General features: G+C 37.1%; 2 protein-coding genes across 4 annotated transcripts in view; both read right to left on the reverse strand.

Annotated features, from left to right (window-relative positions):
* Nucleotides 1–616: 616 nt before the first annotated feature.
* On the reverse strand, nt 617–2880 carry LOC145217528 (uncharacterized). Its single transcript, XM_080084790.1, has 5 exons — nt 2810–2880; nt 2596–2696; nt 1919–2080; nt 1750–1848; nt 617–999 (listed from the first exon to the last, which is right to left on the reverse strand). Exons 1-5 carry the CDS (start codon nt 2835–2837, stop codon nt 802–804), a joined length of 588 nt encoding a protein of 195 aa, XP_079940916.1. The 5' UTR covers nt 2838–2880; the 3' UTR covers nt 617–801.
* A 1709-nt stretch (nt 2881–4589) lies between these two features.
* Nucleotides 4590–26659, reverse strand: part of LOC145217672 (signal transducer and activator of transcription 5B-like) — a 35093-nt gene continuing 13023 nt past the window's right edge. For 2 of the 3 annotated variants that reach the window (XM_080085012.1, XM_080085010.1), the window contains 15 exons: nt 25101–25278; nt 24631–24767; nt 24073–24224; nt 23344–23499; nt 22525–22704; nt 21728–21821; nt 16902–17024; nt 15750–15842; nt 14162–14303; nt 13605–13758; nt 13074–13210; nt 12559–12735; nt 11284–11344; nt 8284–8415; nt 4590–7456 (listed from right to left, as the gene is read on the reverse strand). In XM_080085012.1, the coding sequence (XP_079941138.1) occupies nt 7318–7456; nt 8284–8415; nt 11284–11344; nt 12559–12735; nt 13074–13210; nt 13605–13758; nt 14162–14303; nt 15750–15842; nt 16902–17024; nt 21728–21821; nt 22525–22704; nt 23344–23499; nt 24073–24224; nt 24631–24767; nt 25101–25278 (2055 nt within the window). In that variant the 3' untranslated portion in view covers nt 4590–7317. The remainder of the gene's footprint in view (nt 7457–8283; nt 8416–11283; nt 11345–12558; nt 12736–13073; nt 13211–13604; nt 13759–14161; nt 14304–15749; nt 15843–16901; nt 17025–21727; nt 21822–22524; nt 22705–23343; nt 23500–24072; nt 24225–24630; nt 24768–25100; nt 25279–26659) is intronic. The other variant, XM_080085011.1, reaches the window with a different exon arrangement.

A 26659-nucleotide genomic window follows, 5' to 3' on the forward strand; every position in this document is an offset into this window, starting at 1 on the left:
CAACTTTAACGTACACCATTTTTTGTGGCGGCCAAATAATTTTTCTGACCGTTGGGTCGTAATAAAAATAAATAAAAAAAGCTGACTTGTTTGCCTTGAAAAACATTGAAATACATTTAATATTCCTTTTTTGCGTTTAGTTAATTACTTTTAAAGCTTAAACACAATTTATTTGAGAAACAAAGGTGTAGGTTTTTGTAGTTTACACAAAACTTTACAACGATTCAAGAAACAATGGGGGCTTGAAACGATATTCAAAAGTTTCGTATTTTGAGCGAAGTGCCGTTGTAGACTCTGTAACAAAAGTGCCTGACGCAAAAATAATGCAGTTGTTACTTTTTGTTAGTAGACAATCGATTAAAATAACGATGCCATTTTAACTGAAAGCAAAAAAAAATGTTTGGGATTACGTTTCGATTGCGACAGAAATGTTAGATTGTGTTGCGATGCAGCTTATTGATCCAATCCGGGACGTTTTAATTTCTAGTGGACGAAACGATGCTGCGAGCGACTGTGTTTGTTTTGTTAACTTTTGAACAATTTTTAAACATTTTACCTGATGTTATCATTAGGCAAACTATAGTAAATATTTCAAAGGTAAAAAACACAGACAAAATGACATAAAGCATTTTATTGGCATCTTTACAAACTCGTTCTGTCTTATAAACTGACCACATGTAATTAACAATATCAAAGTTCAAGTAATCACGATGAAAGTGTTGAAATTGTGCCTTTGTGCCCAGTTTTGTTCTCAGCCCACATTTCATCTCAATTTTCTAGAGCTCCGCCATGATGATTGTATCACATGACTTGCACAAACTTAGGACTTAGATAATGGACCGGTTCGCACGAAGAAGGATTAAGGTCGTTTATTGTAGGCCGAACAATTGCTGGGGCTGTTTTGGGCCGAACTTTGTTTATTCGCACCATCATGGGAAAGGTCAAAGGCAGTTCGACTCTTTTCAAGTCTTGCTCGGACCACTGTGCACAGTGCATTTTCTGCAAAAGTGGAAACACAATTCATGTTTAAGGAAAAACAACTGCTTTCACCCCTATAGCATATAACGTTATTTCAGGACACCTCAAACTTTAGGCAAGTTATTATCTGTTGTATTTCTTTGTACTGTTCGCTTGAAGAGTAAAATAGAATGAGTAACAAATAAATGAAACAAGCATTTATAGCTTGGATAATTGGCAATTTACATAGCACAGACAAATAGTAATCACCACAGGCAAAACATTAATAAATGCGGTACAATTAACAAGTCACGTGACTATGGAATGCGCGTACGCGATTCACTGCCTTACACGGAGCGGAACCACAACATTATTAATGGTAAATGCAGTGATCAATCTAATTGTACTTGCAATTGATTTAAAAAAAAACTGAGAGAAAACATGCGACATCACAAGGATTTTTATTATAAGTATAAGGCCACTGTTGGCCAGTGGTTTTAACTCTGGGTTATTACCCTTATAATAATTTTGACACTTTTCAGGGTGTAATTACATTTTAACTTTTTAGTTTGGTGACGTCATCCTTATTTGACGTCACAGTTGGTAAATTAGGTTGTGTTTAGTGGTAACAGGATTTAAAAGGTTGAGAACCACTGCTAAGGCAGTGCAGGCCTATAAAGAAGAGTATTTAATTAAGTCAGTATATTTTTGTCAGAATCGTAACTTCATTTTGTGTTTGTATGCTCTCTACTTCATTATTATCTATACTATCTTCACTATAGGTATAATTACCTGACCAAGATCCTTTCGCCCACAAAGCTCGAGGGCCGCGATAAATGTACGTAAACGTCTGTTGTTGGTATGGTTACGTTTCAACCATAATGTTAGCATCTGTAAATAACAATTTTTTAACAAAGCGTTAACAAATAATATCAAATATTCTTTCATGTTTCAAACTTACCTTGTGAACTTTCTCCTTGTGACTCGCACAGTTTTTGTCAAAGGACGCAATGTCGTTTCTGCTCAACCCCAAGTTGTATGCGAGCAGCGCCCATTCGTAGCCGATAAAATCACTCAGGTATGACATCACGTGATCGTTTAAAATGTCATCCACCCCTTTATTCTAAAATAAATAATAAACTTCATTTTCAGCTTGTTTAATAAATTTCTCACAAAATGTAAGTATTGAATTCAGAGTAGTAAACGGGCCCGAAATTGGAGCCCGAACCCGAAAGTACAAGCACAAAACTCGGCCCGAATCCGAATCATTTTTGAGAAGCCCGTTTAGGCCCGAAAGTTTGATTGACAGGTCAAGCCTCAGGAAAGACCAAGACAAACAAAATACACAATAATAGACAATTGGTCTTGAACAAGGTGTTTTAGAGCTGTTTGACATTTGGTCAGGTCCAGCAACTGGCTATTTAACTAGTTAAATTTATTACAAAAAAACACACTGACCCAGAGTGTAAAGTCAGGCCCGAATCAGGCCCGCTTTTTTAAGAAACCCAAGCCCGAACCCGGCTCGAAAAGCCCCACCCGACTTACAACTCTGATTGAATTAATTTAGAGCTGAAACTGAAAAAATGCTATACTTATGAAACATTTTTGATCAATGTAGCCTATATAGTATATACGTACTTGGTCCATTGCAGGTTTTCGTTCTTTTTCTACTTCTTGCTTTGTTGCTTCAATATCGTTTTGTCGTTTCTTCTTAGACTTTTTCCTTTTCTTAATTGAGCCTGTTAAAATATTACGTCGTAAGGTCTTTTTTATTTATAAACCGTAGCACAACTCAATCAGTATGGCTTTGTATTCAAACACATTGTTTACAGTAATCTGAAGTCAAACTAACCTAAGCAACAAAGATTCAACCGAGACATCGCATTTGGAATTGCAGAAAAAAGTAACTACATGTATCTTTAACTATAAGAAACTTTATACTCCTGTCAGTGACACATAACAGACAATTAATACATCCACACATAAATGCAGTTGGGGCCAAATTCTATAAACTCTATGAAATATTGCCGATTTTTTTACAAAACATGACACATCACTACAACACACATCTGACTGACATTAAAAACTCTCAAGAATTCAATGTTTCGAAACCTGGGCATCAGGCATATGTTCTTACCTGCGTTTTGCCGACAGCCGTAGACACTTCGTATCGGTAAGGCTCACTGCTTTCAACAAAGTCAAAACCCACGTATTTTTCATTATCACTGACCCCCAGCCTTCAATCAAAGACGACAGAAACGAAACAAAAAGCAACGTATTGACTTGCATTGTTATGTGGCGACTCGACAAACAATACAAAAGCAGTTCACATCATTATGTCGACGATGTGGGTTTCAAATTCTACCTGTTATTGTTTTGATCAACAGATGCGCCGTAAACAAACACGAAAGCACTACATGAAGCGACGACGCTCTGATCATGGGACGCAAGCCTTTTCGATTCGTGAAAATCAAACGATGTTTAAGAAACTCAAATCTCGAACAAATGAGTTTAATTTTGTGGCAGTTTTATTGTATCCTATAATTTTGTGGCAGCTAGGCGCATGTTTTGAACACGCAGGGGTTGTTTACTTTAACCAAAGAAGACTGGATTAGTCTAGCAATGACGCAATTGGAAAGAAATCTGGGCATTGCTCGCTATATATGATAATCAAATGTTGTCAGTTATTTAGAACAAAATTAAAAGCAGGCCACATTTGCCCCCGAAACAGAAAGTAAAAACCCAAAATTCTAAACGGACCCGTATTTATTCTTTCGACCCAGGATTACGACACAAAAGCTCTACTGTAAAGTCAGGTCCCAATCAAGCGTTTTTTTTAACTTGAGCAGTAGGCTATAGACTAGCCTACAGACAACTCTGATTTATAATTATTTTTAAAGGTCTCTATGTATTAAACAGCGCACTCGACTAAATGTAACCCGTTGAAATATAATGTCAAACTTTTCCAATCCAACAGCCCACATGCGCACAAATTCGAAAAGCACTTTAGCAAATAGCCAAGAGCTCACTTTACAAGCAAGTAACTAAATTAACTGTTCAGATAGGAGATTGCTTAGGAGTGATTTCAATGCCTATTGACCTGTCTTCAAGAACGTCTTAAACCTATCAATGCACTCGCCTTAAAGACGCGCGGCAAACAAGTAGGCCTATTTATTTGCTATATTTCGGATCGTTGATCCTTTCTGGCAGCTAATTTCGTAATAGCCTACATAGGAAAAAAATTCTGTCTGGTAGGTTATACCATTTTTTTACTTTTCCGCCATGGACAATTGCTAGCTCAAATTTTGTCTGTCATTGTCGGTAAATGCTAATGTGTTGTTAAACATATATTTTACATGTGCAGAAATACTGCTTGGCACAAACAAGCAGACTTTTACCAATGTAGCCTACTGCACTCGAGTAATAAGACCCTGCATTGATGGACACTTACTAACCTCTACGACCAAACTATGAAAACGTCTCTTTACACAGACGCCTTGGCAACTGTTTTGAAACAATGTCGCTTGGCCAATCAATTAGGCCTGGAGCTAGATGCTCTGCTGTTGATGATCCTCATTTTACGTTACCTCCAGCAAAAAAAACGAGACATTCTTAACATATCAGCAATAACGAAAGGGCAGCGCATTCTTTTTCCGGGCGGAAATGCTCGCAAAAAAATGTGAGCCTTAAATATGTACAGTTCGGGCAAAATGGCGTAAAATCGGAGCTTTGGTGATGCCGATGAAAAGATAAAAACAGAAAAAATACGGTGTAAATGTATGCCAAGCAAAAAAACTTAAAACGACAGTACACTAAACAACATATGCCGGATTTTAACATGTCACAAGAAAACTCAATGAGGCGAATGTTTTACGAAGCGTGTTTTACGCTTAATAATTCGGACGATACATATACAGACATAGAAAATGAGTAGTAAGTGGCAATTAAGCAGAATTTGTACCCGTAAGGCTTTGGGTATTATTTAAACAAGGTTGTATCACCAGAGCTATTGCTACAGTCGACTTTACACAAGTACACATGTATTATGCTGCAGTAATACATAAAAACGTTTTGCTTCATAGATAAAACAGTCCAACATATTTTTTTCCTGAATATGCGGAAAAAAACGACCAAAAAAGAGAAAAAAAGCGAGGCTTTGGTATTCACAATGAAGTACTACTTTGGTCACTAATTGCCTGAGAATGACACCTGTTTGTATCGTTTGTATCAGAAATAACATGTAAGATTAGTACGTATTCTAAATGAGGATGCTTATGTACCGATTTTCAGAGGCAGTGTTTCCAAAAGTTTTTCTCCTATGTGCACGTTATATTTTGTGCTCAGAAACAACTCTTCAAAACGTTTAACCTGCCAAAGGGATCTGGTTTTGCGGTTAACGCTGCATTTTTTTGCAATAACACATGAAAGAAGACAAAAAATTTTTGGAATGCTACATGCCCATGATTGTCATGCCTTTAATATGGTGTTTGTCCAAATGCCACAATCTAGTACAGGGTTGTAAGTGGACCTAACACTGGGGCTCCAAACCGAAAAGTAACGATTTTTGTCGAAAAAGTTGAGTTAGGCCCGAAAGGTAAATTTAAAAGTGAAACTACCGCCGGAATGTGAAGTTAGGCCAGGGATGTCCAAACTTTTTTTAATGGGGGCCATTTTTTACCAAGTAAAGACGCCCGCGGGCCAACGTTTTTTTTAGAAATAGAACACAAATATACGGGATTTAAGAAATTGTGGAATTTTGTTGCGTCAGCACGATGTACACTTCCTTTTACCGGGAAATAAAGTTCCATGGAAGGCTTTTGCGTGAAGTCGCAAGTCGCCAAATCCTAAAAACCTAATCCGGACGATGGCGGGCCATACGCAACACAATTTGAAAAAACAGCTGCGGGCCGCTTGAAATGCAGCCGCGGGTCGCACTTTGGACACCCCTGAGTTAGGCCAACAATTTAGTCCGTTTCATTTAAACTTGAGTGCGGACTCGGCCCGACTTACAACTCTAATGGATGTAGTAAGCGTTTGGAATCAATATGGCAATGCACTGAAACTGTACACAATAAAACGCTATTACATCGTGAAACACACAGTACAAAAAATACACAGGGACCCTTTGGAAGATGCAAAACAGGTAGTTGTTTTGGGTTAGTTTTTTTTCAAAGAGAGTTAGTACTTTGGTCACTGCTATAGTACGTAAAGTTACTTGTGTTAGTAAAAGTGAAAACTTCAAAACATGATTTAGATAAGATTCGGATTGCATCAGGGGCTCAGAACACTTAAATCGTAACGACTTTGCACGCTAAAAGGAGTTTTCCAACGGGATTAAGGCAGTTTTTAGACTATTGGTGTGAATTTTAAAACATTTTTTAATCAGCTGTTACAAGATCTACTTTTTGTTAGACACCCAAAACACTTTACCCAGTTTAAAAATTGCAAGAAGCTCGTTAAGAAACTCGCTTTAGAAGTACACAAGGCATGTTACAAGCACTTTGTCGACTGCCAAAGCGGCAAATTTTGGCGGGTTGCATTTTAATATTCACTACTTGCACTGCGTTTCATTACAACACTTACACAGAAAATATTCGGTCGCTTCAAAATAGTACGTACCTAAAACGTATTGCGTTATACCTACTACATAGTACGCAGTTCAATTATTCGCGGCTATTGCATTCAACGGGTTATCAGTGGATATTCGGAGTGGCACAATTGCTTAGAACAAGGGAAAATTAAAAACAGTAGTTAGGAAAAAATGTTTTTTAAAAAATCGTTCAGCTCTGTAATTCGCACTTTAAACGGTTGTTGTTCATTGCAATGGCTGTTGCAATATACATTTGGAAAGGAATTAAATATAGGATGCTTTAATATATTTTGTATGTTTTGCTTTTGTGTACAGTGCCGTGCATCCAAAAGAAGGTATGTTTTTGACCTGGCAAACCACAAAATAGAACAAAACTTCCAGAGGGGCTAACTGCACAATATACAGTGATACATAACACAGACCAGTTGAAAAGGGCACATAAACCACGTGGACGGTACGTTTTCACTACTGCATTTAAAAAGTACGATTTGAATGTTTCCCGTAGTAAATGGAAACGCCTTAAGTTACTACATTAAAACGAATCAATTTCACCCAAAAGTGATGATTAGTAGAAAATCGCACAATAACAGAGAAAATAATGTAAAAAGTCATTCATTGTAAAAAATTCAATTAATCAAACGACCACGCCTGAATTCACGTGTCGTCTTCTGATTGGTGTTCAGAGACATCACGTGATCAAAACAAATCGCTGCCGAAATATGCCCGACACGTGATGGCGCAAAAGAGTCCGACCTTCACGGGTCACGTGATTACAGTTGTCTGCTGAGTAACTCGTTGACGTCAATGCTGCATTGTGGGAAACAATCGAGGCTTTCGTCATATTCCATTTGGCCCGTGACGTCATTAGGTTGTTGTCCATAATTGGTGACATTTCCAGGGAGATCAGAGCTAAAATTGAGAATTGTTACGTTTTAGGAAAGCGCTTGAAAGGTTTAAGTAATTGCTCCTGTGTGATTCAGGGGCAATTTTAATAAACAACTAAAGCTTTTATGGAAAAAAATAACTGCCAGAGTACGTGTGTATAAAGAACACATCATGTAGATGTTTTAACAATCGCTAACCTGCACCCTATATGACAACAGCGATTGTTGAAACGTATGCATGATGTATTCTTTACATACACAAGTTATCTAGCAGTTGTGTTTTTGATTAAACTACTTTTAAGTCCGTGTATAGTCTTAAACGATTTTGATAGCAAAATTACGAACAAGGTTCTTTAATATCCTCATTTTTTATACCTAGCAAAATTGTTTTGATATTATTTACCGAAAAGTATGTCAAATTTATCCCTTGGGCATAAACCAACCACCTATGCTTTAAAGCAGTGGTTCTCAAACTCGGTTTTCGGGGCCGCATGCGGCTCCCAACTGCTCATTTTGCGGCTCGCACCAGACCTCAGAAAACCACCAAAGATTGCTATTTTAGCTTTTAAAGTCATAATCTTTAGTGATTTTCTCAAGGTTTCGTTTTTTGCGGCTCCCTACACACTTAAAAAAGTATCATTTGGCCCCGACAATAAAAAAGTTTGAGAACCACTGCTTTAAAGCGAATGTGGCAACTGTCAAAATATCTGTATCAGAGTCAAATTGGTCCGTGGACACTAACGTACAATTATCCCCTTAATTATGGTAAAAATCCAGTACGTTTTTGGAATTCACCCTAGTTTGGAAACCAGTGTTAGACTTTACAGTTAACATCAGCAAAACAATACTTACACATCGTATTGTAGGTTGTTATGATGGGTAACAGGAGTTGGACTATGAATTGAGAGTGCTCCGTCGTACGAACTTCCACCAGCTGGTGTGTTGGGTGCGCTGTGATCTCCCATCAAACTGATAAGATGATTGCTATAAGGTGGGGCGTATTTATTAAGAGAATAGTCAATAGCTAATTTAGGCGGCAAATACACGGTATTGTTGGAGTCTTGTCTGTTTACCAATATGCAACTTTAGTACATGAAACATACGGTAAACCTTGGTTAATCCGGACCCGTTTGAACCCAAAAGTTGTCCGGATGATGCAAAGATCCGGATTAACCGATGTCGATAAGTTAAAAACTTTACCACATTCTAAATCATTTGTACCTTAAGCTTTACCGAACCTGAATTAACCGAATCCGCTTTAACGGAGGTTTACTGTTTAGCTTTTTTCATATTTGGTCCCTTGCAAAATGTAATAAGTAAAGCTCGATTTATGCTAGAAGGCGCATCAAACTTTTAAATTACGGATGCACAACTCTAATGGAAATTGCTCATAGTATGAAAAATACAATTACTTACGTTATATTTTGTTTAACAGAACAACCCAATGTTCCGAATCTTACGATCTACATGAACGCGAAGCATTTTCAAACCAATAAAGACCCTAAATGGGCCCGCGTGTGTTTTAGCTTTGTACCACGGATACAAAAGCATCAAGCCAGTAAGTGAAGACCTACAAGGTTTCATCAGGGCAGCTAGGGACAAGACATAGGCCATATTGCCCAGTGTAGCCATTAAACGGGAGAAACAAGCTGAAAAGGCATGCCTCACCAATTCTATTTGATGCCACAACTGGCTGCACTGATGAGACCTTATAGCATTGATTTTCAACCGGTGTTCCGCGGAACACTAGTGTTCCGTGAAAGATCGTCAGGTGTTCCGCGAGAAATTTGCTGGTTTGAGTATAGGATTCTAATGTTTTAGGCTTCTGTGCTTTGACTAGCGTTTTATGTCGAACACCGGTCGAAAAGGTCACTGGTCGTGATGTGCAATTTAGCGGTTACCGCGATTTAGCGTTTTACTGCCCCCCCCCCTAGTTGTTTCGTTGCATCAAAATTTCGTTTGGTGTTCCGCATATTATTTTAATGCATTAAGTGTTCCGTTGCTTAAAAAAGGTAGAAAAACACTGCCTTGTAGCCATAGGTCGAAACCGTGTGCACTGTCTGCAGCTTAAAGCATACAAAGAGTATCACGTTCATTGTCGGGAAGTGTGTATTTGGTCACCAACTACACGCAGTGGTCAAACGAAATTAGAAAAAAAGATGCACGTAAAATCAATTTTTGTCCCAACACCACGCAATGACATTCTAAAAGAGCAAACGCGCCACTAGGGCCTTTCACGTTTTGTTTACCACTAAAACTTGAATTTTTAGTTTGTCACCGTCAACAAAAGTCATGACAAGCACAAATAACGATTTTTTGAGATTGTATGTCGTGACTCCAATTTTCACCGTAAATTTTCTGCATTAAAAAAGCTTTACCAAAGTGTATTTAGGTATAAAGCCAAAAGCAAGTAAACGCGCAAAAAAAAATTGCCAACTAAGCAGTTTTTGGAACATTACATACTGATCTGTTCATAAGTTTAATGATGAAAATAACGGCCCAAAATGACGTAAAAAGTAATGTCGCTTTTTACGTCTATTTGGGCCGTGATTTTCATCATTAAACTTACAAGCAGATTTTCTTACACTATATTAATTTTAGTGACATAACTTTAAAATCGTGTATTGTGTGCAGGATTTTGTGTCTACTGTTATTTTTTTGTAAGGTTTCTGTTTGTAACTATAAGTAGGTGAATTCTGTACGACGTTTCATGCTTTTAAGTGTAAACACCCAATCATAACGTTTAAGTGTAAAACACCCAATCATAACGTTGAACAAACAAATACAGTTGTACTTTGGGTGAACCCAACTTTGAAAATCCCAATCGGCAACTAAATGACATTGGGAAATGACGTACGGTGAAAAATAGCTTTGGAATGCGACGCCTTGTAAATACGTCATTCATTTGCCAAACAGCGACTCATCAATCGTTATGAATTAATGACCAGGTCTGAAAATGACGATTTAGCATCACGACTTTCCATAAAAGCGTAATGTATTTTTAGGTTGCTTCAAAGTGCTGACAATTCGTGCTAATATTTATCAGTACAAAGGTCCGTATCTGTATATCGTTTGTGTAAAGTAAATGTATGTGCATGCAAATCAACATAGCCTTATGAAAATGCTTGGAAGACCGGCCTGATTCGGTATAGCGCCTTCAATGGGCTTCCTAAGGTGTACTATGGTTTATAAATGAGTATGCTGTGATTGCTGGTCTGCCTAAACGCTGTGGGATGATGCTAGTATGTGTGTATGTTCACCTTAGCAAATTTACAAAGGTCTCAAACGTACACAACCCTAAACCAGGATTTGCAGCTTGTGGCCCGGGTGGCAAACATGGCCAATTAAATAAAGGTTGAGCCCAGGAATTTTAAAGCTGTTAACCTAATATAAGCGTGTTTAGTGCGAAAAAAGTACGAAAAGTAAATCTCCCGATTTGACTAAAAATTATCCTAATTAGGCGAAGATCCGGATTAAGCGAATCCGGTTTACTGTAGTTAACTTATTGTTTACGAAGCTGCGCCCCGGTATGACCATGTCAGTTGTATTGAACTCATAACAATTACAGGTAACTCAACCCTAATAAACAACTCCAAAAGATACAAAAAAACAGCTTTTTTGAACGTAGAAGCATTCAAAACGGTAGGAAAAAGTCATTTTAAAATTCTACTTTCTGAGATTACAGTAAAGTACTAATGATTTGTAATGTGGTACTGCTTTAGATAATTGACATCGGTTAATCTGAATCTTCGCCTAATCCGGTTTACTTTTTGGTCCAACTGGGTCCGGATTAATCGAGGGTTACTGTATTTTAACATCGCCGGTTAGGGATGATATTGTTATTAGGCTTACTTTGGTCGAATGCTGATGGTTTGCATAAGTTCTGTGCGGACGTAGCCTCCATCACCTTGTGCTGAAACAATATACAATATACTTACTACAATCCGCAAATAAAATAATCTTGTTTGGTTTGTGATGGAAAGAATAACGATTTTAAAGACAAGCGCTATATCAAATTGCAATCATTAAATGTGCTTTATTGTGACAGTCATATCCATATACGTATTGTTGTATGGATTATGGATTAACAGAGCAACGGTGCTTTTTATATCAATATAAGGATACAGATACACGGCAATATCAAACTCTGAATAAAATGTGTTTTATTTTGACAGTCTTATTGATATACGTATTGTTGTATAGATTACAAACAGAGAAACCGTGCTTTTTATGTATGCACGGATACAGATACACGGAACAAAGGCAATATCAAACTCCGCATTAAATGTGTTTTATTTCAGATAGTCAAATTCACAACTCATGTTATTTGTGAATGGAAGAATACAGATACAGAAGACAAAGGCAGTGTAAAATCGAGCCTACTATTTGTGTTCTATTCCGGCAGTTACATTCAAAACATCCTGGCAAGGAATCGCTACTTGACAACGGAACAATGCTTCTCCGGTGCTCAAAACATGCACAACATAACAATACATTGCAGTATCCGTCGCATACGCTTCATGTGCAAATGCAACTGGCAAACGCTGATTATGTAAATACTTGAAATCGTTTTGCATGTGATTATGAATATGTTTTGGTTAGTGGTATACGTTTTGTAATGAACGGACTGGAACGGCTAAAACTGCACGTTTACTTAATCCAATCAGTCCACTTAGCCAGTGCCTATCTGCTAGGCCCAGCATGTAGGGTAATTAAAAGCATTTTATGATAATACACACGGTTAGGGCTATTTGGGTAGGGTTGAGGGTTTGTAATGAAACAAAACACTTGGAATGTAATCTCAGATACCTGGGGTTTGGTTGGCTAAGTGGCCTACGTTTACTTTTTTGAAGGTGAGAGGCATTGGGGTAAATAATGGGAACTAGATTTTTTGGCAGATTAGGTCAATCTTAGCAAAAATTTAAGAAACAGTACCCCGCACTATGGTTTCTCAAACTGAACGACACTTATGAGGTTAAAACACTGAAATTTGTTCAAAAATCTTTCTTGTGTACACACTTTTACCATTACTATTACTATTTAACAAAACATGCTAACGTAGCCTTTGCATGCCACTAAAAAAACTCATCTTTGCTTAAATTAAAGCACAAAGCAAGCGTGACTTACGCGAACTGCTAATAGTTTTGCTGTAGTACTGTCCAAACACTTCGTCCTTGGTCTGTGTCGCATCGTCTATCTTGCATATGTACATCAGTTGATCGAGATCCTTGATTCGATCGGCCAGAGATCGGATGCCGTAATCCCGCAGAGTTTGAGGTTGCAGATTCCATACCCGGGCTATACCTGTGTGATACAAGCGTAGCATTAGTTGGCTTCGAAAAACAGAAACCAAGCGATGGCTTGTGTTTTGATTAGGGCCAGTCTACAGTCAAGTGAATATTGTACTTCTAATGTTCACATTGGTTTAAAAACTCAGGTTGCATTGATTATAACAACATGTTTGGTCAAAAACTACGCTTGTAAACAGAAATGTTTTGGTCAAAAAATTAACAGAAAAGCAACTTATGTGCCAATGTCATAAAACCCCTTCAATGGACAAAGAAGTACTGTTTCCATTGCAAGAATGTAATACATTCGCTAATGAATAAATGTGTGGAGAATATGCAGGCCTTTCTGTGTACCTTTTTCGGATTCAGCTACCCAAGCTATGGTAAGGCCGCCAATCTCGGAATCAGAATATCTAAGCAGAAACGTCGAACACGGTTTCGAGAGAAGTTTGTCCTGTGATTCTGCCTTGCCGATAAATCCGATGATCGCTCTGCGAAAATACGACCAATGATAGAAAAAACTCTTGGAATTAGGATCGGTTATCACCTAAAATTCGACTTAAAACTAAACAAACCTAAAATTCAGGCCTTTCTTTTTGAAACTTTTATGCGTTATATCATAAATCATTGAGTTGTAAAATTTATTAAAACTACAACAATAGTCTACGCTGCAATTTCAACTAACGAACACAACTTTTACAACCAAGCCAGTGTTTTTGTAAGCTTTATATAAGTTGCTGTAGCAAAAAGGTTGAGAATTGCCAACGATATATATAAAGAAACATGGCTTTGTGGAAAATTGTCAGCGAAAATGCAATATACTCTTAAAGATAAAACGCTCCTATACTAAACTGTGAGCCATTCTGAGCCCGAAAAAACACTCACCCATCGTTCCAATGTTGCTGCAAGTGTTTGCTTTTCGACAGTTCCATTACCCCGTTGAACCATTGCCAAAAAGTAAAATTGCGATTCGGCAACGGCTCTCGGTTAAACTGGGCCCAAGAGATATGCTTGTCCGAATTGGGAGGTATATTTTGTCCTGTACAAAAAAAAGTGTTAAAACCGTTCACATTTTTTTTCTTTAAATATCATTTTACTGTTTGTAAAAACAAGAGCTTGAATTTAAAACAGTTCTTTACGATAGGGCTGTTTTTTGGGCACCGACAATTTGTTGACTGAATAAAGTTGAAACCACTAATAATATCTGATTTAATTCCCTAAAACTTATCTTTAAAGTCAAGTTTATGAATGAGGTTTAGGTTACAATAAGCGTAGATGTGATTAATGTCCATTGGTTAGCTGCTAGTGGGAAAATTTAACCTGCCCAATCATGTTTATTAATATCAATGTTCTCATATTCTAAAATTTCCACAATTAAGGTTTTCCTTTAATAAATTACAAGTTTCGGTTGTCCTTTAAGATTTTTCGATTTGATTACTTACTGAAGACTTTGTAGGCGAGATATTGTTTGGCCTGCGGTGTAAGTCCCTTGCTGCTGTGGCATTCGTGTTTCCATTTGCAGTCCAATGTGTCAATCAACTTGCACCACGGAACCTTGTCCGGGATGTGAAACGGTATGCGACCCTACAAGTTGTATATGATTAAAGGTAAGTGTCAAAAGTTGCCGAAACAAATAACGATTTTAAAGGGGAGTGGGCCATTAAAACATTTTTAATCAAAAAAAGTAAAAATGATATTATACTGTGGAATGTCAATTACAAAATTCTTACATAAGGCCACATAAAATTTTGTTGGAAATTCAGTAGTTGCTGTGTTATTTATACATTTAAATACGTTTGTAAAACACGCAATAAAACACTTTTATCCTACTTTTCTAACAACTATACTGGTCTTATGCACACAAATAGAACAAAAAAGCTACAACAGCTACTTATTCCACAAACAACTACTTAATAAAACAACTATAATCAAATTAAAAACATTAATTACAAACCTTACGCCTGTTGTTTGCAATACTGTACAAAACCGACATGCATGTAATTATGTGTACAACAGTAATTATTTCCAGGTCAAAATGCAAACGATAATTAAGCTAAGTAAGGTCAATCAGTAATGTCATGATTGAGCAATGGTTTCTGTTAAATGGCTCGTAAAGCGCATAATTACGGTCGCAATTGTCAAATCAATCTAAAAGACTTGCAAGCAAAACTTCACATAATATTTCTACTACTTTGTTTTCTACTTGCGAACTTAATTTTAGGGCTGGTGCTTATAACTGATTTATTATTTCAATGCAGAAAGTTTTTGGTTGAAGTGCCCATTTTTCACCAAAACTTAAAAAAAACATTTTAAGGCCCACAGTGTGTAGTATATTATAAATCACGAGTCACCAGAGACTCAATACGACAGATAAAAACTTTGAAATAAATTCTATTTTTTATGCAAGAAAATGTATGGATGAAAAAGATAACAAAACATCTTTACCTAAGGCAAAGCAAAAAAGTGTTAAAGCTGCTGCACCCCAGTAAGTTAATTTCCGTTTTCTATTTTAAATTCAATTTTATTTTTTTATATTTCCTACAATATTGTTACGAAACCGGTTTACGCCAGTCAGAGAAAAAGTGTCAAGGTTTTAGCACCCTAGTGGGTAATTTTCTTTTTTCTGAATTTCCAAATAACTGTCACACAATGCTATTAATTACAACACTATTACAGGGTGCAATGCACGTCACGGGCGATATCACGAACGAACAATTTGTGGATGACCAAAAACAGCTAACATGCAAATTATAGACATCCATATTGCTACGTGCGCTAATTACACTAAACACTGCCAAATTATCCTCACGTGATCAGGTTCAACAATTTGATTGGCTGACGGTCGTGCCGAATTATCGACAACCGTCAGAGCCCAGTGATACCTTAGCTGAAAATGCGTTGTCCCATAGGACTGTGCCCCGCGCGTTGCATTCCTGGCTAACGTTAACGATCACCACAACAGGCAGAGACGTGGTGTAAGGCTGTAGAGAAAAATCACACATCGGTTAGTATAGTCGAAAAACCACGTACCTGCTCAGCAAAGGCGTTATCCCACAGTATACTGGCTGCTGCGTTGGCCTCCTGGTTGCCATGCACGATAACGACCACGGGAAGGGAGAGGGTCTGTGTTGGTGCAAGATTGCAAAGCAATGTTAGAAGTGTTAGGTGGTATACTTTTAATCTCTGTACACACCCACCGGCTGGATCAATAGGTTTTTAACTTGAAAAGGTTTGTACAATAGTAACCCTGACTGCTGTTTCACATAACAAGCAGTTTCTTGTTGCTAGGTAACATACTCTAGCACGTGATTGGGTCTTCGGAAATAAAATATACAAATTCACCCTTTAACCATTTTGTTTTTTCTACATTTTACCACAACGAAAAATATAACATCCAGTTCTTGGGAAGATGCGTTTCGTATGTTTTATTTATTTTTTTTTTTTTATTTTTTTTTTTTTTGGGCAAATTTTTTTATCTATACACTCCTCTAGTTCCAAGTAGGTTATGTTAAAGATTGGAGAATTTTCCAGTGAAAACCCATCCAAAACCGGATTTTTCTCCAATTTCTCCCCAAAACTGAAAGGGCGGAGGCTTTTTTTTCAAAACGGCTCAAAGCACTCTGCTTGTTCAAAGGATGGTATAAAATATAGAGGTTTCAAAACATTTTTGTAAAAGATCGTGCGGTCCTTAGTCGTAAAGCAAAGATTACTAACACCAGCAAATACGTAGATAGGAGATGTGCAATTATGTGAGGATAGATGGAATATTATTGTAGTGTTATCAGGAACTGAAGGCTTTACGACCGAAGAGACGTTCTTCACTGTATAACAAGATGCGGGAAATAAAAAACTCTCCAATTTGTGTTCTGGATACTTGTACTTATTCGCAACGGGTAAATTTACTTTAATTTTCAATCTAGTTCAGTGGTCGGCAACCGCCGGTGCCGGTCTTTGAGGAGTTCGTTACCGGGCCGTATACTTTTTCAGGTTAAATGCTTTGAAATATTTTCCCCGTGCATCCACGGATGTTAAAATGATTTGTTTTAATGCTACACATTGGTAGTTTTTTGAACGCCGGTCCGTGATTAAATTTCACGTTCAAAACCGGTCCGCAGTACAAAAAAGGTTGCCGACCCCTGATCTAGTTGACAACAACAGATGCAGCAAAGGACGTTATCTTACCCGGACTTGGAAAACAAGCTCATTTCCACCGACACTGAAACGAGATTGAAAGAGAATCGTAAACTTTTCTTCTGTAACGGATTCCGCACCCCGTTTGTCTGATCGCTTGATACGACGCAAAGACTGAAATACACAAAAACATAAACGGTTACAGTAATATGCTATAGTAAATCTCAGTCAAACCGGATCTTCGCCTAATTCGGGCAAAACTTAGGGAACAAATGATTTGTAATGTGGTAAGGCTTTAAATAATTCAACTTCCGTTAATTCTGATATTCGCCTAATCCCAACATATTTTTTGGTCCAAACGAAAAATCATTTGTTTGTCAGACATTGTTTCTAAAAATGTTTGTGTCTTTGCCTTTGCCGCACTTAACCAAGATATCCAATATGGTGATTAAAGTGTATTATTTCAATGACGAATATATCGGCTTATTCAAACGCGACGCTTGTTTCGCACTTTTTTATCAATCTTGTATTTGTGATTTTGATGGTTACAAACGAATGTAACTGATGTGGCCCTTCAAATGGCAAGAACATTTGCCGAAGCATTTCATTAATCAAGCATGCCGCTTTTTACGTCTATTTGGGCCTTTAAATTGGTCATTAAACTTATGAACAGATCCGTGCATAGTGTTCCAAAGTGTCCTATTATTTTTCAAAAACTTCTTTTTTGGCCAAAAAAAAACTAAACTGTAATAATGTGATTTAAACATAATAAAAAACATGGAATTAGAAAGAAACAAAAATAATATGTACAAAGCATGGTAAGATTTGACCAAGACATCCTAAAAAGTTAATTTGTCCCACGCGGGGCGTACAGTCCTTTGGTAAAACTCTATTATACACAGTAAAATGTTGATTTCAACAGAATATATATATTTTTATTTACCAGTTTACATAGTGAAAACAGTGGTAGTTTGGGCCTCTTTATAGTTCCTATTCGCAATCAAAAGCTAGCGCGGATGAGTGCAAGCGAAAGTGTACGATAGAACGTTGATAATTTTCACGGAAACTAGCCAAATTAGTCCGCTTTAGGGAAGTGATAAATAATTCACATACAATGGGGCCGCGGTTAGAAACAAACAACTGGCAAATACACATCCTGTCTAACAAATAATCCTCTATGCAGCTGATTCGAATTCGTATTATATCCACGGATGTTGATCATGCAGCGGTTGTTGATCATGCATGGCATAGAATTTGGACTACAGTATTGAATACACCACTGATTGTTAGAGCGCTGGGCCTGCGACCCAGTTTCAAAGGGACGTTTTGTCGTTTCATTGTGTATGTTACATTGTGGTATACGTTAGGGTTCAGGTTTACATTTACAAACCGACCATTGTAAGATAATGTTACCTCTTATAATTACACGGATTGAAACTGTGTAATTGCTACCAAGCACAACTGCAATGTTTCGGAAAATGACTTTTAAAAGGTTGCTAAAAAAATAATGTCAAAAATTACAAATTACGTATAGATCGATGCCCAATGTACCTTTTGTGCAAATAAAAAAGTCAAGTTATGTTTAGATTGGTCTGAACGATCTATCCTGGATAATGTATTGGTGTTACTAATGCTCTGTGTTTTTGCCGAACAAGCATTTCACACAAGCCCTAGTTATAACACAAGAAAAGCATGCAACAACTTTGTTTTTCTTTCTTTTTTTGTCACACAAATATAACTCTCAAGCATATCTACCGCGACTTACTCAAGTCGTAATATCAGCGTCCATGCTTGGGCAAAGATTGGGTTCAACTGAACAAGTGTTAGTCCTACATAATCTTTATTAAAGTTCTTCACTGAAGAATCAGTTGTTGAAATAAAAGCCTTTCTAAATGTTCAGTATATGTCGTTTAGGTTATAAATCGATACAATTTTGTTTACAGTGGATCAAATGAGTATTTTTTTTCACCATCCAACTCATTTCCATACAAAAGCTACTAACTATAACGGTAAGGAGCATACTGTGTGAAAAAAGTAATTTTATAAGGCCAACGCCTCTGTTAACGTTCCTGGTGGGTTTGTGATCAAAAGTTGCTTTTACCTAATCGAAAAAATGTTCGAGGGTCGACATTTCTCATGAAGTAAGTGACCTAGGGTCGTTGGCAAAAATAGACACGAAAATCGAGTCTCATTTCAAATGGCTAGACATCTGTCATACACGAATAGCGTAAGGGTTGGCCGGTGTTACACCATTATTGTTTCTCAGAAGCAATAGCTTCCTCTGTTTCGCGAAATACCAAGAGCTATAGCTCTTACGCCATTTTTCTTGGGCTACTACGCAACGTAAATGCAGTGTTGCCAAATCATCTCTAAAAACCGCCAAAATCTTTGTCAAAAAAGCTCAATTTAAATCTAAAATAATTGCAAAGTTATGATGAACATAAATTTATAACAGCTTTCATACAGACCAGTGATTGCGACACACTCATATACAAATCATAGTACCCCAGGCCTATGGAAGGCGTTGTACGGAATCCAGCCGGTCTTCCAAGCATTCCAATTATGGATAATTGTAAAGTGTTATTATTTTCTTGTCTATGTTCAGAATGCGCGCAAAGGGGCTAAAAAAGATTCTTTTTAAAACCCGCTGAAACAGGCAAACCGCATGTCATGAAAACAATCCGCGACCTTAGTCAAAAACCAGCCAATTTGGGCGGGAAAATAGCCCATTTGTCAACTCTGCTCAAAGCAACACACGGGATTCTTTGGGGTTTGATTTGTGAGTAAAATGGTTTAAATGGGACATTCAGAATAGGTTGTTTTGAGATTGGACACAAATTATGGGTGTCCAGTCAGGTCTATATATTACCAATCTGGCCTTTTTTTGAAGACGGTCTTTATCATTGCAATGCCTATCATTGCAAAGAAAGCAATTTGGATAACTTTAAAAGAAAACTTACACAACTATTTAGAGCACCTTTTGTGGTGACCAAAAACTTAATTGTTTCAAATTAAAGATAACCTTTCTAAAGATGATAGTAACGCTTTTGATAACGTTGTTCATAAATCATCGTACGTCAGGCCTATTGAAGGAGTCATACTGAATCAGTTCGTCACCAAGCATTTCCATATGGCGAGGCGTAGAAAAGGGGCTGAACCAGTTATGAATTTCTATCTGAACAAGTATAATTTTTTTTCATTTTTTAAATAAAAAATGACCATCCCTTCCAACTGTGTCCTAGTCACACAATTCGTGGCTAAGTTCATGACAGTTATGACTAATCAAAAAAAATCATGCCCTACTCAAAATGTCATCGAAACTTCGCCAGTTCATCAGGAGCCAAATCGTTTTCATTAAAGCATCATTGATTAACGTCGAAAAACCCATTGTACGTGACCAGCTTCACATCGGCTCAAGACAGCCAACAACGTTGCTTCTGCAACTCACGCCAAAGGCACAACAATAACCCATGTGTACCGTTATGGTGGACGTATGGGCAAATCTATATCTTGTGTCGCGTATGTCAACGTTCGTTTAAAAGCAGATTTATTTCCTAAAGAAAGTTTAATTTTTTTTTTACATTTTGGGGTTCTGTGGGTAAACCGCTGGGCCGTCAGGGGTCAAAGTTTAAAACAATCAACTAAGGATAACTAACTAACATGCGTTTAATTTTTAAACTAATATAAAAAAAAATATAGCACTTTTTCTCGACCAAACGGTTGAAACAAACCAGCGTTAGACAAAAAAGGAAAAAAAAATACGGACGAAAACAGTATGTGTCCCATTCACAGAAGGGGACATATAAAAACCTCCGAGGCGAATAAAGTGTTTTATGGAAAGAAAATTTCAAAAACTAACATTTATATCGGACTTAGCCGACGATCAGTACAAATTCAAAGCTAATTTTTACGCAGTGGTCGATTTTATAAATTAGGTACTGATGTTGCGTTTTTAATTTCATATCAGTTTACTCACAGGCATACTTGTCCCAAAAATGGAAGCACATTAAAATCATATACCGAGTAGAAAATATGGGAACTGATAGGAAAGTCAGTTAATTTGCCTATCACAACTTTTGTACTAACAATAGGTAGAGAAATATATTTATGGGAATTTCAATGCAAAACTACATGACCAATTTCCCGGACGTATGCATTACGATACGAAATTATGGAGTGACTTAATTTTCTCGGCTTTGAATGCGATGCATGGGGGAAAGATCACGGTAAGTGACGTAACAGCGCAATGATTGTGACGTAACAGTCGCTTTGCACGTAACTTCCGGCGTGGGGCATTGTTACCGATTCTGGACCCAAGAAAGAACTAAATTGCAGTGATTGAATCAAAGCGTATGTTCAAAGCGTATCAAGTAAAGGATTTCTTATTTTTTTCGGTTAACAAACTCCTATGACCAGTGGTGGGATTCAAATTTTTTGTCAGCCGGTTCTATCACAAAAGTCATATTTTTCCGCTGGTTCATGGACAGTAATTCCATTAACAGTAACCAGTAATGCTAACCGGTTCGCTGATCTCATAAAATTTCGTGAGACGGTTTTAGAGGTGCGAACCGACTGAATCCTACCACTGCCTATGACCCATTAAAGCAAATATATGTAATGACTAAATTTCAGTTTAGGTTGCATACTGTGCAAACGTGAAGACAAAAAGTAGACCTTCCCTATTGACCCTTACAGCTTATTTACGAAGGGATACATGCACTTTAGGTAAAAAAAAACTGCCATTTTAACCAAGATTTTCAATTATTATATCATTTTCAAGCTTTACATATGTTGCATATCCAGCCTAGCAAGACCATATCGAAAAAACTAACTACAGTATAACATTTTCATGTGACTACTATGTTTTAAAAGCCTACCATATTTCGAAAGTTGACGCTTAGAATTCCGGATTGTGGATGATATTCCATAACGCTCTCAGGGTTCAAGATGTCTCCACTCATTTCGTTAATGCTGTAAAAAAACTTTTATTATTGGTTTTTTTTTTTTGTGTATCTTCAAAGTGAGAATCTTTCAGAATCATATGCCATTTCTCTCAAACTGATTCAAAATTTAAGTGCAGGGGTAAACAGGTACCATTTTGTAAACACATATCATACAAATAATGTAAGCAGTTGACAAGATACAATATATGTAGCTTATATTATCTGTGGGGTTTTCAAACTGGGAATCACCACCGAAGGAAGTTGACTACACTAACTTAACACAAGAAATCTTAAATAAATTATTTTTTCAGCACTTTCATCGCGCAAATGTCATAACTGATGTAAATCACAAACGTTTATGGTTTAATTACTTTAAAAGATCAATGTATTTTAAAAGACTTATCTATTACGAGTCCCGGAAAAATCCCAGCGCAGGCTACATTTTTCTAGTATGTGCCTTGCCAGTTGCCATAATGGAGTGCTTGGAAGACTGGTTTGATTAAGTAAAACGCCTTTAATTCGGCCTGGAGTACTATGATTTATGAGTGAGTGTGCCGTAATCGCTGCTGGTCTGCGTGGACGCTTCAGGGCTGATCCCAGTATGAATATATTCATCTTAGTCAAACACGAGAGGTTGCAAAAAAACGAATAAAATGACAGGGGGTCGCGAGCAAACATTTTGAGAGCAATGGTCATAAAATCAGCATTCTCCTTTCAGTGTATTTGCTTACCTTCGTCCTGAATCATTTTTCAGTAAAGCCTTGGCTTGGTTCTCGCTGATGATGCTCGCCTTAACTGTTGGCGGATTCATGTGGACGTTAAGTTTGCCTCCGACCAACAGACGAATCGTGGCACCAAAGCGGGTCTGTGTTTTCAGAACTTGCGGGGGCTGTTTCTCGATAATAAAGGTGCTGGAGAAAAATAAATAAATGAAGACTTTCAAAAACGTTATCATTAGGATTGTAGGCTTTTTAAAGTTGGAGTTGTTTTTATTTTTATTTTATATTGTGGAGTTAGAGTCTGGATGCTTTTCAACACTCTTAACTTTCGGAGTCGGTTTTTGAAACATTGTGAAGTCAATTTTATTTCAACAATAAAATGTGAAATGACAACATAAGGGTTTGTTTTGGGTTCGAATTCGCAGTCAGTTTGCCTAATTTTAGTGGTTTCAGAGTCGAATTATTTTAACAGACTTCTGAACTCTTATTAACACAACCAAAGTAAAAAAAATCACAAAGTTCAACGTATCAACAAAGTGTGTGGCCTGTTGGGTGAACCGCTGGGTTAACTGGGTTCAAAATTGACATGGAACAACTTTGGATAAATATCTATCAAGTATGAGAATTTGAAAAAGTTTGAAGCATTCTTTCTTGACCAAAATGGGTGAAACAAATCGAAATTAAAAAACAATGGAAGAGAAAAATAAGGACAATAACAATGCGTCCTCTTCAAGTAAATGTTAAGGGAATACTTAATTAGTTTTCCCTTGTAATCCGGCTCACCAATGTGTTATGTGCAAGAACCAGAAAATCAAAAAAAGTTAAATTTACCTTGTGACTAGTGAGGAAAGGAGAGCAGTGATGGTTGCGTTAAGTTCAGGCAAAATATCCCGTCCTGGATAGGAGATTGGAAGTTGCTGTCTCTGAATTTCAACGCGTTTGATCTGCTGTCTGTTCTGCCATATTATCTCCGCCAACTTCTCGCACCTAAAGACACATATGTATGCAAAACTTTTGCTATTAGGTTGATCAGGTAGAAAGACACTTGTGTAAAAACAGGATTGCGTGTATCGTCAGTCAAAGTGGGAGGTTTAATATGGAATCAATTTATTTAACCGAATCCGACTTCAAAGGCTTAATTATGTTGAGAATATCATTCTAATCCATGAGACATTTTTGGTTGCTTGTTGCTTTTTGATAACTTCGAAAAAATATGGTCAACCAAAAAAAAAAAGTGTTAATAGAAAATTTTATATTTTGTCAAAGTATTTTCAACCACAAAACCAGAAAGCTGTGATTTTCGAGTTAGAGTTGTACTAATCCCGGGACTGTACAGAAGAATAGGAGTTAGATTAGGCAATTACACCCTTTCACTCTGTAACCCTGACACTCGTAGAATAAATAGATAAACCAACATATCAGGATTTGGCAAAAACCTATTGCACAAAACTCAAATACATATCCAGTTGCATGATTTCGAAACTATACTTTTTGTGCCAAGAATGATCTGCCCCTTGAGAGATTTTCCATAAGATTTGTAACAACAATCCACCGTCTTACCACTGCTGTAGTTGGTCGAGATTGCTCTCCTGTTGTACACCGTTATAAGCAAGTGCCTGTGATCGTTTCCATTTGATCAATTCTTCATCGAGGATCTGATTCTGCAACTGACTAAGCAGTGCGAAAGTCTCTTCATGGCGTTGCGCTAAGTTCTGCAGTCATAATGTCAATAGGTGATTTTCACGTGTTTACGTTTAGAATCGCAAAAACTTTTCGGGCCGTGTTCGGATTTAGGTTTTATTAAAACAGATTTTATTCGAGCCTGAATTTACACCAGGCATCATTTCTGTCGTAAGTTATTTTTTGTCAACTTTTGGTACCAATTCAGGCTTCGTTTATTTAAAAAAATGGTTTTGAAACGGGTTTGGGACAAAAATCCAGGTTTACAGCTGTGGGTAAAACCATAAAAGGTTTTTGAAAAACAGCTTAACAAATATTACCAATCAGCACAACAAACTTGATATACCTAATAATAAGCCTTTTTCCACCCTGGATCAATTCAATTCAGTTAATTTTAAAGGTCAGAACAAAGATTTTTTCGATTACAATTTTTTTTACCGGTCGCAGTTGTTGCAGTTTTTCGGCTTCGGCTTTCAATAGTTCGTTGATTTCTTGTTGTTTACGAGTCAACTGTGGTTCAAGCTTGATACGAGTTTGGTCGGTCGGACTTCGTTGAAGAATCTGTTGCAAGTCAGCTGTTGGCAAAAAACAAAAGCGCTTGTTGTAACGTTACAAAAAGAATTCGTACAAAAACAACCACTTGATGACCAAGATTAGTAGAGATGTGCCAAAACTGTGTAAGGTTTGGTTACACATATTCGGGCTACCATGACGTTACACATGATTGACGTCACCAGATAAACCGAATTTTTAATTTTTTTTTGATTTTTTGAACCGAAAACGTTATCAAATGTGGTTCGTATAACAGCCCAAAACCGTCTGGAAGTGCTTTTAAATGCTTAATTACAAACAAACTTTCATTAATCAAGATAGCCAAGCAAAATCAAAAACAGATTGAAATAGCTTACATTGTATACGAATGCTGTCCTGGTAGTTGATTACAAAGTATTCCTGCTTGGATTGCAACTTTCGCAGTTCGTTCTCTGTATCTCGTGTCATGGTAGCCAGTCGTTCCAATTCCCGGTTAATATGCATCACTTTCTCAGACTGCTGGTCATTGCGCATGTGAACGCCTCCGTCCACCATCTAAAAAACGATATTCTTTATTAAAGTCCAACCGGCAGGTCAAGTGAAGACGTTATGCCTAATCGAGCCGTTCTCCTCAGTATTCTCTAATGACAATGCATAGTAAGGTAATGTATATTGCTGATGGAGGTGGTACATACTTTTTGTTAAAGACCCTCTTTAGAAAAACTATTGCTGCTAAAAGTAATATATATTTCAGCTCGCTGGTGTGGAAAATAGGTTTCGTGTATTATGATTTCGATTGCAAGTTATGTAAAAAGCGTCACTTACGATAACGGCGATCTGAATATCTGGGTATTTACGAGACTGGTTTCGAAATTTCAAATCTTCAAAATGAAATGTAACGTATGGCAAGTAACAAAACAACAGTCAAAAACATTTATTAACTTATAGACGTTATAAAACCGTGGCAAACATAGATAATCCGCTGTTTCGCAGTAAAGTTAATGGGTAAATTTTAAATACACTGGCTTGCATACCAAAGGCGCTAAAATTGGAACAAACTCATAACATTGTTAACTGGGACGCCCAATTGCGGTCACAAATTGATAAAAAGTGAGTTAAACGCTTTATTTTTTGCAGTGGAATGCAGTAAAATATCCTTGGTAACACAAATTTGTGCTACTGCCACAAATTCAACGAAAAAGCGCATTGGTCTCAGCGTCTCGTTGCAAAACAAAACACACCCCTTTCTTCACAACAATCAAAACCGCCACCTGTACCGCGATAAGTTTGCTCCTGTATTAGAGACTTAGCCGGAAGAGTTATAACCGCTAGGCTTGTGTTTTAAACCTGTTCTACGAAAAACTTGCCACAACTAATAAAACTTGAAACAACTAGTTTTTGACAACAAGCTATATTTCACATAGAAAGGAATGCCAATCCATTTGTAATGTTGGGTGGGTAAATTGCATTATGGGAAAAATTTGCTACTGTGATGAGGAATTGACGCTATTTTAGTTTTTACACCAGCAAAAAGGAGTGGCTTTTGCAGCTGGAAAACACAAGCATTGCAGTACATTGTAATGCAAAATAACTTTGTTAAAGATGTATTATGCTTGGCTCAACAGGGAACCATTGTTTTATTATTGATTAAGGCAGTGGTTCCCAACTGGGGAAGAAATTACTTTAATTTTCACGTGGTTTGTAAGTAGACACTTAGGGTAACTTGTGAAAAAGTTGATAAAAGACCTAATTTTTAATTGATATTCATATGGTTTAGCATCTGCTACTGTTTTAGGTAGGAATGAAAATGTTTTGAATTGTTAAGAAATTCGTCAAAAAAGGTTGGGAGACACTTGATTAAGGTTTAGTTAACATGTAATATTTCATATACTAAGAAACAAAACACTCAAGAAACAAACAAAACTGCCCGAAAATT

The sequence above is a fragment of the Phallusia mammillata genome, chromosome 3, assembly GCF_965637545.1.
Source record: "Phallusia mammillata chromosome 3, kaPhaMamm4.hap1.1, whole genome shotgun sequence".
Taxonomy (NCBI): Eukaryota; Metazoa; Chordata; class Ascidiacea; order Phlebobranchia; family Ascidiidae; genus Phallusia; species Phallusia mammillata.

What these genes read in the sequence shown, in the direction of transcription:
- LOC145217528 (XM_080084790.1), bottom strand. Translation starts at nt 2,837, where the DNA reads ATGTCTCGGTTGAATCTTTGTTGCTTAG. An exon ending in GAAAACCTGCAATGGACCAA is followed by an intron (nt 2,081 to 2,595) that starts GTACGTATATAC and finishes TATTTATTTTAG; the next exon opens with AATAAAGGGGTGGATGACAT. An exon ending in GGCGAAAGGATCTTGGTCAG is followed by an intron (nt 1,000 to 1,749) that starts GTAATTATACCT and finishes CCACTTTTGCAG; the next exon opens with AAAATGCACTGTGCACAGTG.